At 41.1% G+C, this 15,121-nt stretch overlaps 1 protein-coding gene across 7 annotated transcripts in view; it reads right to left on the bottom strand.

Annotated features, from left to right (window-relative positions):
* The window catches only part of PTPRN (protein tyrosine phosphatase receptor type N), a 68,996-nt gene extending 56,470 nt beyond the window's left edge, over positions 1-12,526 (bottom strand). For 3 of the 7 annotated variants that reach the window (XR_011556947.1, XR_011556951.1, XR_011556950.1), the window contains exon 1: positions 12,252-12,458. Coding sequence is in view for 4 of the 7 variants with exons in the window: in XM_070729527.1 (XP_070585628.1) it covers positions 12,252-12,369 (118 nt within the window). In the remaining 3 variants the exon portion in view is untranslated. Of the gene's footprint in view, positions 1-12,251 lie in introns of all 7 variants that reach the window. The other 4 variants (XM_070729491.1, XM_070729515.1, XM_070729505.1 and 1 more) reach the window with 2 other exon arrangements.
* Positions 12,527-15,121: the final 2,595 nt, after the last annotated feature.

The following is a 15,121-nucleotide window of genomic DNA, read 5'->3' as shown; positions in this document are numbered from 1 at the left end:
ACCCCTCCTAAGAATGAAAATGCCTTGAATGCAACATTTTGGCACTGATGTTGTACTTCCTTTTAACACCGAGCAGGGGATAAGAAGTTAGAACTTATTCTAAGCTTAATTAACCATACAGTTAAACAAAGCAAGATGACTGCCAGGAGCTAACCATAGTGCTGAAACGCACCGCAGTCAATCTCTAAAAATTGGAGCCGGGGAAAAGATGCTCAATTACAAAGAAAGGGCAGATCCTCTATTCCTAATGATATCAGAATGGGTCGGAGGTTAGCAAACCTAAGGCCACACTGACCTCTTAGCTGGGCCCTATCACTTTTCTTCAAAAAGAAAGAAGAAAGTGATAAGGAAGTGTCCACGCCTCAAAATATCTCTGCAAATTTTCTTGCAAAGAATGCATCAAAGTGAGATGCACCAAGCCCAGTATCAAATATTTATTTTCCAAGGGGATGGAAAAAACACCTGTTTGTGAAGGTAAAGGCAAATGTAAGGGAGCATTGCAGTGATGGCTGCTGTGTCCTTTTCCTAGGCTAACCTGGCAGCTTCCTACTTCTCTTTCCGAAAGGGGCAACACACTGTTCTATAAAATGCAATGCATGTAAATAGTGATCACGAGAGAAAAGTGGAATTCGGAGAAACACAGGGAAAATTCATTTAGATGGCTATTCCATAGAACAAATACTTGCCATGTGTGCTATGATGGCTTTTAAATATATCATAAAATATAAATAATTCTATCCACCTCCTATTTACATAGGCACATTATCTTCAGTTTATTGCACTTAGAAGGAGAAAGCATGTAATATAACTGACCTACCCATTTACTATCTAAAATGTGGATTACTCCCACGGAGGTTTCTGTGTATTATACTGGGTCTGGGAAAGAGTGCCACATATGCATCAGTCACCCATCAAGGATGTTCTCAAATATTAGCATTCCATAATAATAATAATAAAAAACAAGTTATAACCATTTGGCCTGGATTGAAAATTTACAGTAATTCCTGCCCACTTTTATTTACTCTTTTTAGTTCAAAGGACATAATTGCTCCAAAGCGATTGCTGCAAAGATGTACGGCATTCCCTAAAAACCTTTTTTTTTTCATATTATACTCCTTATATTTATTTTATTTATTTATTTATTAAATTTGTATGCCGCCCTCTACCATCACCATTGAAAACCTTTTTAATTCTAAAGGTACATAGAGATGAAGAGAAACACATACACATATACATGTGTGTGTGTATATATAAAATTTTAATCGATTACTGCTTGTGGTTTTGTTGTGCTGCTGCTGTATCTTGCTGTTGCATGCAATCTTTTTCCTTTTAATTAGCTTTCTTTCTTTTTATTCATATATTTATGCCTTTAACATTTTTAAGTTGCCTTTTTAATAAAAAAAACAAAAATGCTTTAAAACCTGAACATTCTCGAAGTGCCAAACATGACCAATGTACAAAATAGAATTCAAATCAACTATAATATGCCAAATAATGAACCCAGAAACAAATTAATTAAGGATAAAAACTAAAACAACTAAAACTATCAAGAAAGCAACCTCTTGGAAATGCCAGCAAAACTATGGGAACAATGTGGATAGCCTTCTACTGAGTGTATGGAGAAATATACTAACACGTATTTGTATGGTAGAATTGTGTCATGTCTACCCCTACTGTAGTTGTAGAAGAGATTTTGTTCATCAAATTAAATTTAAAAAGATGAGGGACAAGAACCAGGGTCCAGGAACCAAAATAAGGTTTATAACTACAAACAAACATATTCAGTTTCATGTAATTCTCTTTCTCCAGAGAACAGGAATAAGTGGAAACTTCAGAAGTGTTTTTCAGCTAAAGAGCCAGTGTAACACTAAACCAGAGGTCGGCAACCTGAAACCCTCAAAGAGCCGCAAAGGTCCTAATCGGAAGTCCCCTGTTCAATTCTGGAGCCAAACCACCATCATGCAATGTCCTTTTTCCTCTACCTGTCCTAACCAAAAGCCCTATCAATTGTGGAGCTGACCGGAACATTCGCCACCACCACCCCGCCACAGAGTGTCCTGGCATGCCATGTTTCACTCCCCCCAACCAGAAACTCCTCTCTCTTTAAAAAAAATATTTTTAATTGATTTTTATAATATAAAACACACACACAACATATAACATATGCTCAGTGATTGTGCCCACCACCAGACAATCAATCATACCCCACCACCAGTTGGGGGCATTTCTTGTATAAATCATTTAAACCCAAGAGTGAAATATTTCTTTACATATTATAGAATGATTCCAACTAGTTTCTTATAGCTTGGTCTCGGGTTCTACTCGTCATATATCGTCTTACCTTGTCCCATCGCCCCATCAGCTGTTGCAAATCAGTTTCATTAGTCGAATTCATCCTTTTATCCATAATCTTGAATTGAATGTGATCCATCATATACCTATACCAATTTTGCATTGTCCATTTTGTCACGTCTTTCCACCCTAAGAATATTACCACCTGAGCGCTTTCTATCGCTGCTTGTTTTGTTTCTCTGTATTCTCCCATCTCACTACTTTTAACTAATACTGCCATTTTCTTAGTAATCGTCCATCTTATATTTAATATCCTATTAATATCCTCTTGCACTTTTTGCCAAAAGTTCTACACCACTGGGCATTCCCAGAACATATGCATAAACACCCTTCTCAAAATTGTGGCACTGACCAGTGACAGGGATCTGCAGCAGAGGGATGAAAGAGCCACATGGGCTTTCAGAGCCATGGTTTGCTGACCCCTGCACTAAATGATACAGAACACTGGGAAATCTCATCTTAAAAGTTGGTAAAGAATTCTGCCTTGTTGCAGGAATGTAATAATAGGCCAGTCTGCTTTTTCTCAGGATGTGGTAGTTGCAGTAATTCTTGTACTGAATGGGATATTTAAGAGTGAAGGGGCTACCACAGGGATAGATCCTCCCTTTCTCAACTGGTATGAATGGGGAAGGGGGCCAGACTGATCCAAGCACCTTGCTCTTATATCTCAGACTTCAAAATATCTATTTTCTTCTGAGATTTAGAGACAACTTTAGTCCAAAATGATTCTAAAGCAGCTCCCACCAAATAATAAATAAGTTTAAAAATAGCAATAAAACAAAACAAGTGGATCCAGACAAACCCAATACCTCCAAGCATTACAGTACTTACAATGCTCCACAAATATCTGACCACAAATTCAGAAAAATATAGAGAAGCTTTTCCCTAAAGGCCTTTCATTATATATCAGGGGTGAGGAACTATGGCCCTTTTATCTTGTGGACTTCAACTGGCTCAAGAATTCTGGGAGTTGAAGTCCACAAGTCATAAAATGGCCATAGTTCTCCACTTCTATTATACATCATTTTATCACCTGAACTCGGCTTTGCCAAGCTTAGCCTACAGAAAGGTCAAGCAATATCTAAACAGCCAGTTACAACTAAGAAACTCCCATTCCACCTAACTTTTTCATCCCAAAGGTGGTTCTTCACACTGCAAATATTAAGAGGAAACAATCCAAATGTAGGACATATCTTGGCTAATAAAGGAGAATCTCGGGAAAAAGCGAGCAATGTACATTCACCTAAAATCCTGGACATGTTTAGTTAATGGAATTATTTCCCCAGTAAAATTTAAAAATCCAATTTATCAGATGGTAAATTTTTAAAAAATGTTTTCCTATACTAAAAAAGCAACCCCGGTAGTAACATGGATTTGTTAAGGATGACTTTGTAATGTGTTATCCTCACTGTTGCTCCACCCCAGCTATTGTTGCTACGCAATGCAGGCCTTTGCTGCTTGAATCCCCATCCAGAAATATAATTTTGAATTCATGTTATGTAATTATAACAATTTATTCATACTGTTGTCTTCCAAGCAGGTTCTGACAATAGTTTCTTCCTCTCTCCACAGAATTTTTTTTCTTTTAAGAAAACTTACCTTTAAAAAAAAAAAAGAAGCTTCTGCCGTTTTTTAAGTCTTTGACCCAACTTTTGCGTATTATTTTAGGTTATAAATGGATGTTTTGAAGAAAGGTGTAAAGATCACCATCTCCGTTGTGAATTTCAAGACTAATGCAGGCATAGCTTCTGGTGATTGCTACTTTCTTATTATTCTTTTTAAAAAAATAAGAAGCAGTTTGAAATACAATTATAAATTTACCTCTTTATCTAAAGTTACATACTGTATTGAAAAACTGTTGGTGGTAAACTCATGCACACATTCAGACACATGGGGACATATTTAGAGGGCTAAATATGCTCTAAAATAATCCAATTTTGATTTCCTAAATATACACTCTTTCATTTCCTCATCACATCACATAACACGGGTATGGATATGAAAGATATATATGTGTGTGTGTATGTATGTATATATGAACTACTTCTTTTAGCCTAGCTTTTTCAGTTACTTTAGAAAGACACTTGTGGCTTACAAGGCAGGGGAGAAACAATTAAAAGGAAAGAATAAATTGTGGCCGCAGAGGTGCTGCCTCAGACTGGGGAATGTAAGCTATTCCCATTTCTATTAAAAGCTATCTCAAAGGGAAATTGAAAACTATAGGCAATGTGATTTTGTTCAGGATTTTTTTTCCTTAAGCATTTCTATCATTTCTTATCAAGAGAAATCAGAATATCTATGAGTCATACATGCAACCGTGTCAGCAGCTTGATATTGCTGTTGTTCCAATGTTTCAAATCACATAGCCCAATTAGCTGTCAAGACTGGAGAAAAATCTAAGGAATAATTCAATCTATCAGGATGAGACTAGAAACTCATCAAATTCCACATGTACAAAAGCAGCCCACCCTGGTCGTGAAGGCCAATTTACTGCTCCTCAAGGAAGCTCCGAGACCGCCTCCTGCCGCACGAATCCCAGCGACCGATTAGGTCCCACAGAGTGGGCCTCCTCCGGGTCCCGGAGGAGGTTGGCGGGCCCCAGGGGAAGAGCCTTCTCTGTGGCGGCACCGGCTCTCTGGAACCAACTCCCCCCGGAGATCAGAACTACCCCTACTCTTCCTGCCTTCCGTAAACTCCTCAAAACCCACCTTTGCCGTCAGGCATGGGGAAATTAAACATCTCCCCCTGGGCACGTTTAATTTATACATGGTATGCTTGTGTGTGTGTCTGTTAGTATATGGGGTTTTTTAAATCTTTAAATATTTTAATTAATTGGATTATTTATGATTTGTTTTCACTTGTTGTGAGCCGCCCCGAGTCTTCGGAAAGGGGCGGCATACAAATCCAAATAATAAATAAATAAATAAATAAATAAAGCTGTGGCTCATGAAAGCAGGTACTTTAGGTATACAAGCCCCAAGCACATAAATAGAACTTGGGACTTTTTAACCCTGTGAATTTGTTCTTCCATAAAAATACGGAAGAAGGTAAAGCAGAGAATGCCAGAGAATAAAAATAGTAGATATTTTATCTTCAGCCACCCCCATACGGAATATCACTGCGATCTACTCTGAGTCAGAGCGGGCTAACATAAGATACGTTGTACCTCCTCTGACGTCTTTATCAGTATGACTCAGAGGTCTCCAGAGAAGTACCGATAGTATTCTGCAACCAACCATAGCAGCATCTGTGGCCATGTCAACTCACCTATGGGCCAGATTCTAGCAACACATTCAGCAAACCAGGCCATCAGGATATACCGGACAAGGGATCAGATAATAGCAATGGTCACCACATGAAATTAATCCAAAGTACCAGAAGATTGTGAGCAATTGGGGACAAATTTCAAATGTTAAAACGATAGATGGATGCCAAGTCAGTCTTTAAAATCTATCTACCCCTTCTGGAAGATTAATTTGGTCAGTCTGAACCAGAACTTAGCTGACTGCGAGGTTTTTGTTTTTTTTTAAATTATTTTGTTTTACATCAAATTGAAGCTCAAGGTAGATTGTAAAGAGAGTTAATATTAATTGACAAAGCAGTAACAAAAAAATAAAACAGCTACCCGGCCTGGAGTCAGAAAAACTTAAATCCCATTCACTCCAGCAGGTTCACAAATTATTCTGGCCCAGTGTGTGTGTGGGAAAAGCCAGGTTTTTGAAAGGGCAGCGGGCAGGACTGGAGTCTTGGCAGTTGAGGATGCTCTTCCAAAAACCAGGCATGGTGTCAGAGGAGATGTAACTCCTGAGTCCTGTAAAATGACCCGCTTATGGATGGGAGCTGGCCATCAACCCTATCAGGGCTTATAGGATGGATAGAGAGAATGCAGATCTGCAGTCCCACAAATACCAAATCCCTCTGCCAAAAAATGCTGCACACTTGACCATTAGCCCCCTGAAATGTTCTTGGAAGCAGTGGAGGATATGAGCATCAAGGCACGTCTGTAATTGCGCTGCCATATTCTGCGCCACCCGCAGCTTTCAAGTGTTGTTGAAATGTACTCCCAGACAGAGTGCATTGTAGTAATCCAAATGAGAGATGATTAAGGCCCGAGAGATGAGATGGGCCTCCAAATTCAGGAGTGGGTGCAATTGGTGCACAAAATTGATTTATGCAAAAGCCCTCGTTGCTGTGGGTGACAACTAGTATGTGAGTGGGAGCAAGAGTCTAGCTCTCTGTCTCTGCTCTGTCTCTCTCTCCCTCTCTCACACACACAAACCCTCAATTCTCTCTGACCAAGTGTAGGAGAGTCTCTAATGTTGGGTGGTCCCACATGCTTCATTTTTAGGAAGGGCGATATCTCTCCAGGGTTGGTAAAATAGCAGGAGTTATATCACAATAGAGCATTGTTCCAATTAACCCCCATTATTTTCATCTGCCAATTTGATCAGGCTGTTTTCAGTCATGAAATTAAGGTGAAAAGACAATGGTGTTCCAGTGTTATAGATCAAGTATACATATTGCACTTCTATCGAAACAGGCTCTAAGTTTCATGTAGCATCAGTTCTGTATTTTTCATCTTTCCCCAAATTTCCTGTTTATTCACTAATTTCAATCATGCCATAATTTTTCTCTTGAGATTCCAGGTGCCTGAAGCAAAACTGCAAAATTCAAAGAAATGAGAACTAGTATATAGTGTTTCCTCAATTTTCGCGGCGGATGCGTTCCGAGACCGCCCGCGAAAATTGAATTTCCGCGAAGTAGAGATGCAGAAGTAAATAAACCATTTTTGGCTATGAACAGTATCACAAGCCTTCCCTTAACACTTTAAACCCCTAAATTACCATTTCCCATTCCCTTAGCAACCATTTAGATTATTACGCACCATGTTTATTTATTAAAGTTTATTAAAAAAATATTTATTAAAGGTGGATGAAAGTTTGGTGATGACATATGACATCATCAGGTGGGAAAAAACGTGGTATAGGGAAAAAACCTGCGAAGTATTTTTTAATTAATATTTTTGAAAAACCATGGTATAGACTTTTCACGAAGTTCAAACCCGCGAAAATCGAGGGAACACTGTATACTATTTTTGATATTCCCAAATTCCCACAGGGAATAACCACGATGATGTTAAAAACATATAAAAGCTTTCCACTAATCAAGACTGTGCTTTGTGGGTCCTGTTTATATTTGTAAAAATGAAGCTGTGTGCTGCCATTTTTAAAAAGAAGGAAGGAAGGAGCGAGCAATTAGAAAAAAGGTTTCCTAAAAAATTAATCACGGAAATGAATGATAGAAACAAAGTGCAAATTTCTCAACAGTCATAAAAGTAAACATGGAATAACTGGACCCAGCTCATTTGGGAAGAATATCCTCTTCGTTTTTGCTTTCCCCAATCAATGTAGGATCTCATATCAGATCTTGTGTTTCCTCTTTCCAAATTCTGGTATCTACTGGCACAGGGACAACTCAGGGCTAGAGGAAAAAAGCCCCATCTATACAAAGCTGAGAATTGGTAGAGTGCAAGAACTCCTGTTTACTGTATCCTCCATTTTTCTTAGTCTACTTGGTGTCTTTGAAATCAGTAATGAAAATATTTATGTGCAGCAAGGTTTCAAGACTCCAAAAGCCACAAACTTAGGGGACTCCATCTTGAGCCCTATCTTTCTGTGTTTGTAAGACAGAGTGGTAAAAGGTCTTTAGGAATCCTTCACCGGATCTCCTCTGTTGAAGGCATTTTGCTAAAAACCTTATGTGCCTAAAAAATAGGACGTTTCCCCTAGACACAATCCACTGAAATAGAATGGAAATCAAAACAAGGCAAGGCATCAACGCAGCAACATAATATCACAGTCAACCTGCTGTTGTTATGTATATTCATGCTCATATTCTTTAGTGGCCATAACATGCAAACACAACAGCAAGTGTGTGAATATTTACATAACTGCAGCCAATGGACTGGTGGGGAAATGTGGCTCGTAGTCAAAATGTTAAAGGCCATGATAGCATTTATCAATGTTTCATTAAAGCGCCAAGGGAAAAAAAACCACTTGTTCAAGAATAAGTCATCATAGAAAAGAGGAAAAGCAACTCTTTCATTTTTGGAACCTCAAATGATTTTTTTTAAATAATGACCCATATTATTTCATCTCATTAATTGTGGTTGCTGTAGTTCATACTATACCATGATATCATTAGAGCTGTTTCAAAATGACTTGTTCCTCTTCACCTGAATTTCATCACCAATGAATGCTATCTGATGAAATACTAGCCTACTATTCAGGTCTGGATTACTCAGTTAAGCATGCTGAGGTTCAGGATCTCTCTTACATGGGGTACCAAATGCGATACTCTATAGATCATTCTGTTTATCTAATAGAAACCACAACAATTAACTATTTAACAAGCTACTTGCAATTATTGTTTTTGCCTAAATCATTCTGTGTAGAATGCAGTTGTCAGGTGCAACTGGCTTGGTTAAAAAATAATGCCACAAAATATTAACATCAAAGTTTTATCAATGAGCCATTCCAAAGAATTTACTCAGCAAGAGACCTGGCCTAAGTAGAGTAAAAAGATGTTTACTCTCTTCGGGAAAGTATGAAATAATATCTGGGAAAGTAAAAAGTCTCTCAGCGATCTTTAAGCTAGAATAATATGACCATAAATCTTCCAACAGGAATAAAAGGTATGACTCTGCCACATGTATACTGTTCTTTCATTCAGAACCTTTTTTTTTGGGGGGGGGGGGACTCAGCAAGGTATGCAGAATAAGACTGTTGGTCAACCATGAAGATTCATTATCAGCATTAATTACTACCTTTTTCATTATCATATAATTACTGCAGTTATCGGGCAAAAACATCAACCAATCTGCCAAGAGCAAAGAAATAATAATGCCCACTTCTTATACCTGTCATCATTCTCCAATCCAGGCGTTACCTACTGTATCAACATCAAAAAGAATATCATTATTTCCGCAAGAGAGAGTTTGAATGGAAGCATAGGTCAGTTTCTCTGCAGAAAATATAGCCATGCACAATCACCCACCCTGCTGTGTTATATCCAAGCGGATGGTTAAACTTCTGGATTTATGGGAGAGAAGATACCAAATGGCACACCAATCTTCCCACGAGATCTAGCCAATGTTTATATAAATGAAGAATTTCAACTCTTGTATATTTTACTTTTAGCAGCCTGCTCCTTTTGTTTCTCATATGCCAGCAAACACTTCTGTAAGATTCCATTGGAATCTCTTTTACAAGATGCTGTGGATTGCTTTTCCACATTTTTTCCCATCAAATACACCTGTTCTTGAAAAAGGAATGTTCTTAGCATCGAAGTAGGACTTTAGGGTTACACCTATGTGCATTAGTACCTCCTTCCTGAATGTGATGTGATACCTTGGGCCCAGATACTAACGTTTTCTTCCTTGGTAGACAAAACCTCACCCTCTTGCTAATTCTAAAACTGGATTTATAATCAAAAAGGGTTTTGAAATGGTTTCTTCTGTCGTCTGTACCAGCCTTACAGCGTATAATGCCTCTTCAATCACAGTCGCTGTAGTTCCAAGGCAAGGGTGGGGCAACTTAATCTTTTCAAATATTTTGGACTACAGCTCACCATTGTCTACCCTGGCTGGAGCTCATCACAGCCAATATTACAAAATCCACGAAGTGACCCAAACTGAACAATCCTAAGCCAAAAAGCATGGATCTCACCTACAGCAACCTCATGTCAGGTTTCTACAGGGTAGAACAATCCGACATGGTAAAGTACCAAATGTCAGAATCCTTCTGTGTTTCCTAGGCACTGTGGCATAAGTGAGGAAGGGGAGAGACACAGAACTAATTCCAAACAGGAATTCCCTCTCAACAATAACTGAGCGATCTCCAAAGGAAGGATAAGAGGGCGAGAGAGGAAGTAGGTTTTGAGAAGGTAGAGGTGGGGTGGTGAGAGGAAGGAAGGTAGGATGGAGAGAAGGGAAGGAAGGTGGATGGGAGAGATGGAGAGAGTGAGGTGGGGAGTGAGAAAGAGAAACATGAACACAGACTAAACACATATTAACAAGATAGGGGTGTTGACACAAATACAAGAGAGGCTAGTTAAGAAATATGTAATTATCGATGACTTTGAGATGCATGTAAGATATATGCACTGACATTGGTATGAATTTAAATTTGCATGAATTTGTATACAAATTTGTATGAATCCTTGCCTTTCGTAAGAACCTGAAAACTTATTTATGCCACCAGGCTTGGGGGCATTAGATCCCAGCCTCTGGCCACTGAACCTTTAGTATGTTCAAGGTTGTAACTGTATGAATGATTTTAACGTTTAGCTTTTTGCAATGTTTTAAATTAACTATTTATATTAAATGAATATCACTGTATTAGTGTATACTGTTCGCTTATTGATATGTTGTGAGACGCTCCAAGTCTACGGAGAGGGGCGGCATAAAAGTCCAATAATTAAATAAAATTTAAAGTGGAGAAAAAAATAAAAAAACTTTTATGAAAAAAATAATAATAACTGAGCGATCCCCAGGAGAGAAAGGAAGGAAGGAGGAAGCGGGGGACAGCTGATATTTGCAACAGGCAGCTGGGTCACGAATGAAAAAGTGGAGGTGGGGGCGATGAAGAGACCATCGAGAATGACGTCAGTGAATTGACTTGAGCAGGAAAACACGGCGTATCAGTGGCGGCGAGGGGAGGGTGGGTGAGTGAGCTCCAAGGGATCCGCTCTGGAAATGAAATACCGAAAAGCTGCGTTTGTGTGTGTGTGTGTGTGTAGGGGGCCGCGGGAGACACGCAGGCTAAGCCAAACCTGACAACGCCGTGACGCGAAAATGACAAGCAGGCCACGCAAAATGGGTGACAATATTCCTTTTGGATGGAGGGAAGGGAGGCGGGGGGGGGGAGCAATCCGCACTTGGGAAAACTGCCCCCCCCAAAAAAAAAGCAGAGGGGGGAAATTTATTTATTTATTAGATTTCTATGCCGCCCTTTCACATTTGACTCATATTTGCCTATGCAACAGCCAGGGGGGAAAAAAGGAAAGGAAAAAAAAAGGAAGAGGGGAGATGCAAGAAAGGGAAGGGAGGGAAAGGAAGGAAGCTGCGCGGTGCTAACTCGCCTGAAGGGGTGGGTGACTGGAAATTATTAATAATAATAATAATAATGATGATAATAATAATATAAAAAACCCACCCCGATATTCTCAGGGGCAAAGTGGGGGGGGGGGAAGGGTGGGGAGATCGCGTGGGATTCAAGCTCCCACCGGGACCGGAGAAGCGGTTCGGTTCCGTTCGTAAGGTGCCGGATCTTCTGACGGATGCTTAAAAAAATAAATTAATTAAAAGGAAGGTGCCCGTTTGCCGCCGGCGCTTCCCGCGGAAAAGCGGCAGCCTGCAGAAAAGGGGGTGAGGTGGCAGCCTGCTGCCCTTCTGCCCAAGCGACCCTCTTTTCACCCCCAAATCCCCACCATCTTTGGCGCTGGAAGGCGCCCTTTTTCATCTCACCCGGCAAAAAAAAAAAAAAAAGACGGTTCCCTAATCCACCCCACCCACCCAGGAGGGGAGACCTTTCCCCCCTCTTCCCGACCCCAAGTTTATTCTGGGGACGCAGCTAGAGGAAGGGGACGGGAGAGGAAATCACCGCGGTCCGGCGTGGAATAAGAGAAGGGCGTGCAACTCCCATCCGACCATATGGAAGCCAAGGCGCTAGAAAGGGCAAAAAGCGGAGGCGCTGACCAGGCGGATTGGGGAGGGGGGACGGGGGACCACGGCTCGCCCTACCCATTCCAGCTCCCGAGCATCCCAATCATGTCTACCCCGACCCCCCCCCCCCCTTTTAATTTTTTTTTTTGCAAAGCGCATCCTCCTTTTTGCTCACCGTGCAGCGCTTGCAACAACGGACGGTCTCCAGCGGTGCCGGCCGCCAGCAGTGGCAGGAGCAGCAGCGGAAGGCAGAACCCGTCCAGTGCCCAAAGCAGCCTCTGCCACCGCCCCATGCCGCTCACAGCCCGGGCGGCTCGCACAGCCCGGGCAGCCGCCACTTCCACGGCCGCTGCACCATCCCGACTCAAGCGCCCCCTCCAGGTCCGACGCGGCCACGGCGCCGCCCCGAGAAAGCCGACCAATCGCTGGGCCGGCGCAAAATGGATTCTCGGCCCCGTCGACCTATCCGCAGCCCGGGAAAAAGGACACGCCTGAATTCGAAACCCGGGGCTTAGAACTCTCTCTCTCTCTCTCTCTGGTCACGCCCGGCTCTTAGGGTTACGCCTCCCAATTAAAAATAAATAAAATAATTTTTTTTTAAAAAACACGAAGCCTCGCCTCTCCCACCTTGCTATTGTACCTGGTGAGTTCCCAAGTCATGGCAATGCCTCCAAGTCAATTGCATCGACCTAAGTCAAACGCCCTTGTGGTAAAAAAATAATAATCATGGTTCAGCCTTGCCTCAATCACAATGCAGGGAGGGTGGTAAATTATACCTCAGCAGGCAGGCATTATGCACAGCCCAGGTCAGTGAGGGCTAATCTTTTTTTGTTGTTGGGAGCCAAAAATGTGAGCGCGCCCGCAGGTGCTGGCACCCATAATGCAAAGCACCCTTCCCTACAGGTGCATATGTTCACAACACACCCACACCCATGCTCCTCTCTCACACTGCTGGCCAGTGAATTTTCGGCTTTCCTGAGGACCAGAGTAGGCCATTTTTGCCCTCCCGAAGCTCCAGAAAAGCCTTCAGAGCCTGGGGAGTAGGCCCATTGGGCCTGTTTTGTGCCCTCCCTCGCCTCGAGGTTTTCCTGAAGCTTGAGGAGAGCAAAAATGGCCTCCTCCGGCCCCCTCCAGCAGATAAGGCACCTCTGGCACACGTGCCAAAGGTTCACCATCACAGACCTAGGTTTTGCTCATTTGAAGCTTCAATATATATAAACTGCTCAAAAAAAATAAAGGAAACACTTTTAACACTTTCCACTTTAATTTTGTGTGTGACTTCAAATCCAGGCCTCCAATGGTTAATAAATTTGATTTCCATTGATGATGTTTGTGTGATTCTGTTGTCAGCTCATTCAACTTTGTACAGAACAAAGTGTTCAAGGAGAATATTTCATTCATTCAGATATAGGATGTGTTATTTGAGTGTTCCCTTTATTTTTTTGAGCAATGTATATACCTGTTGCAAACCTGAAGCTCTTCTAAGCTAATGCAGAGCCCTGAAGGTTGACAAATATCTACCATTTCTTACATGGCACACAGCTAGAAGAGTGAAAGTCTTGACTTTAGGCCCTAAAACTCGCAACCCCAGAGCCGCATTCTCTCATTTCTTTTCCTCAAATCTTGTGAAGAAATCCTGATAAGCAAAAGCAAAAGGTAAGCTACAGCATCATTTCTTGGAGGAAACATCTCGGCGGTAACTACATCGCAACGGGAAATGTCGTGTTAAGGCACCCATTCTAATTCTGCCTCAGTGAATACTAATGATTCACAACAATTGTAAAGCAGCAAGCCAACAATACTCAACTATTGCTTTACGGTTCCTCATTTGCAGTGCAATTGCCTTTTTTAAAAAATCTCAACCACCACCAAAATCATAAAGTGGTGACTTTCTTGATGATACTTCTAATATGGGGGTATGAGTGTATTACAGGTGGCTTTCTCTAGTTCCAAAGGGGATAGTTTTAAAGTTTGGTATAAGGGATAAAGAAAAAGAATGATGTATCCTGTGCATGCACTTTAGAGAAAACCCAACTTCCAGCAAGGAAAACAGCTGAAGAGCAGCAATCCATCCTGCTGCGTCCATTATCTGGAGGCTTCAGAAATGGAAATATAGGTGAGTATAACACAAGGGCGGGTGGCAATGATCCTTCTAACGTTAGAAAACAGTGTGCGGCAACTGGAAACCGCTCTGCGACATTCTCTTGTTACATGCACGGCCGCGCATTTTAGAGGGAATCTTGGCGGGTGAGTGGGTCCACTTCAAAATCGGAAGGAAGCGGTTCACTCATGGCTGAAAGTTGGAGCTACCGGTTCCCCTGAACTGCTAAAACCCGTCAGAATCCCATTACTGCCCTACCCTCAAAGAAACGTTAAGGAAGTGGTACTAGTATTTCACTTTTCTTTTTTAGTTCAAATGAAAGAGCAAGACTCAAGTATAATCACCTTATTCATTTAACAGAGAAGCCGACACAATAGACGTAGCCAGTCTCGTCTCGAGCATCATTCAGATTCTGCTTCTAGCAGCAACTATAATAGTAAATGCTCGGATTAACCATCTAAACATTCTTCAAGATACTGTAATGCAAGGATGGATATTTTTTAGCATTTTGCCCTGTGTGTAAGCCTTGATGGGAATCCATTTATGAATCTGCTTTCTCTTAAAATTGTTTTTGCATCCATTCAACACGGTGGGGTTTATTTCAGCAGTTAATTTAGTGTTCGGGAGGAACTGAAGGGACATTTTCTTATCTTTAGATCCTTGTATGAGCCTGCAACAAAGCTATTGTCAGTTCTCTAGGTCTGTTTTGCCATGCATTCAAATTGGGTTGGATGATAATCCAATTGCAAACATGTCTCTAAAAAGCACCCAACTTCTCATTTAAACACACTTAAGAAAATGATAGCAAACAAAATGTGACATTGCCCAAGAATGCCTTTTTGGCTCCCTGCCAACTGAAATTTCAACCATCGCAGAAATGTTTCCCATCTATGCAATCCTGAAGTAAGAAGATAAAATTCCAAGTCAATGTTAGGAAACTTGTT

The sequence above is a fragment of the Erythrolamprus reginae genome, chromosome 1 (genome assembly GCF_031021105.1).
Source record: "Erythrolamprus reginae isolate rEryReg1 chromosome 1, rEryReg1.hap1, whole genome shotgun sequence".
Lineage (NCBI taxonomy): Eukaryota > Metazoa > Chordata > Lepidosauria > Squamata > Dipsadidae > Erythrolamprus > Erythrolamprus reginae.
The sequence above is the reverse complement of the archived record's forward strand: the minus strand, read 5'-3'. Positions and strand labels throughout refer to the sequence as shown.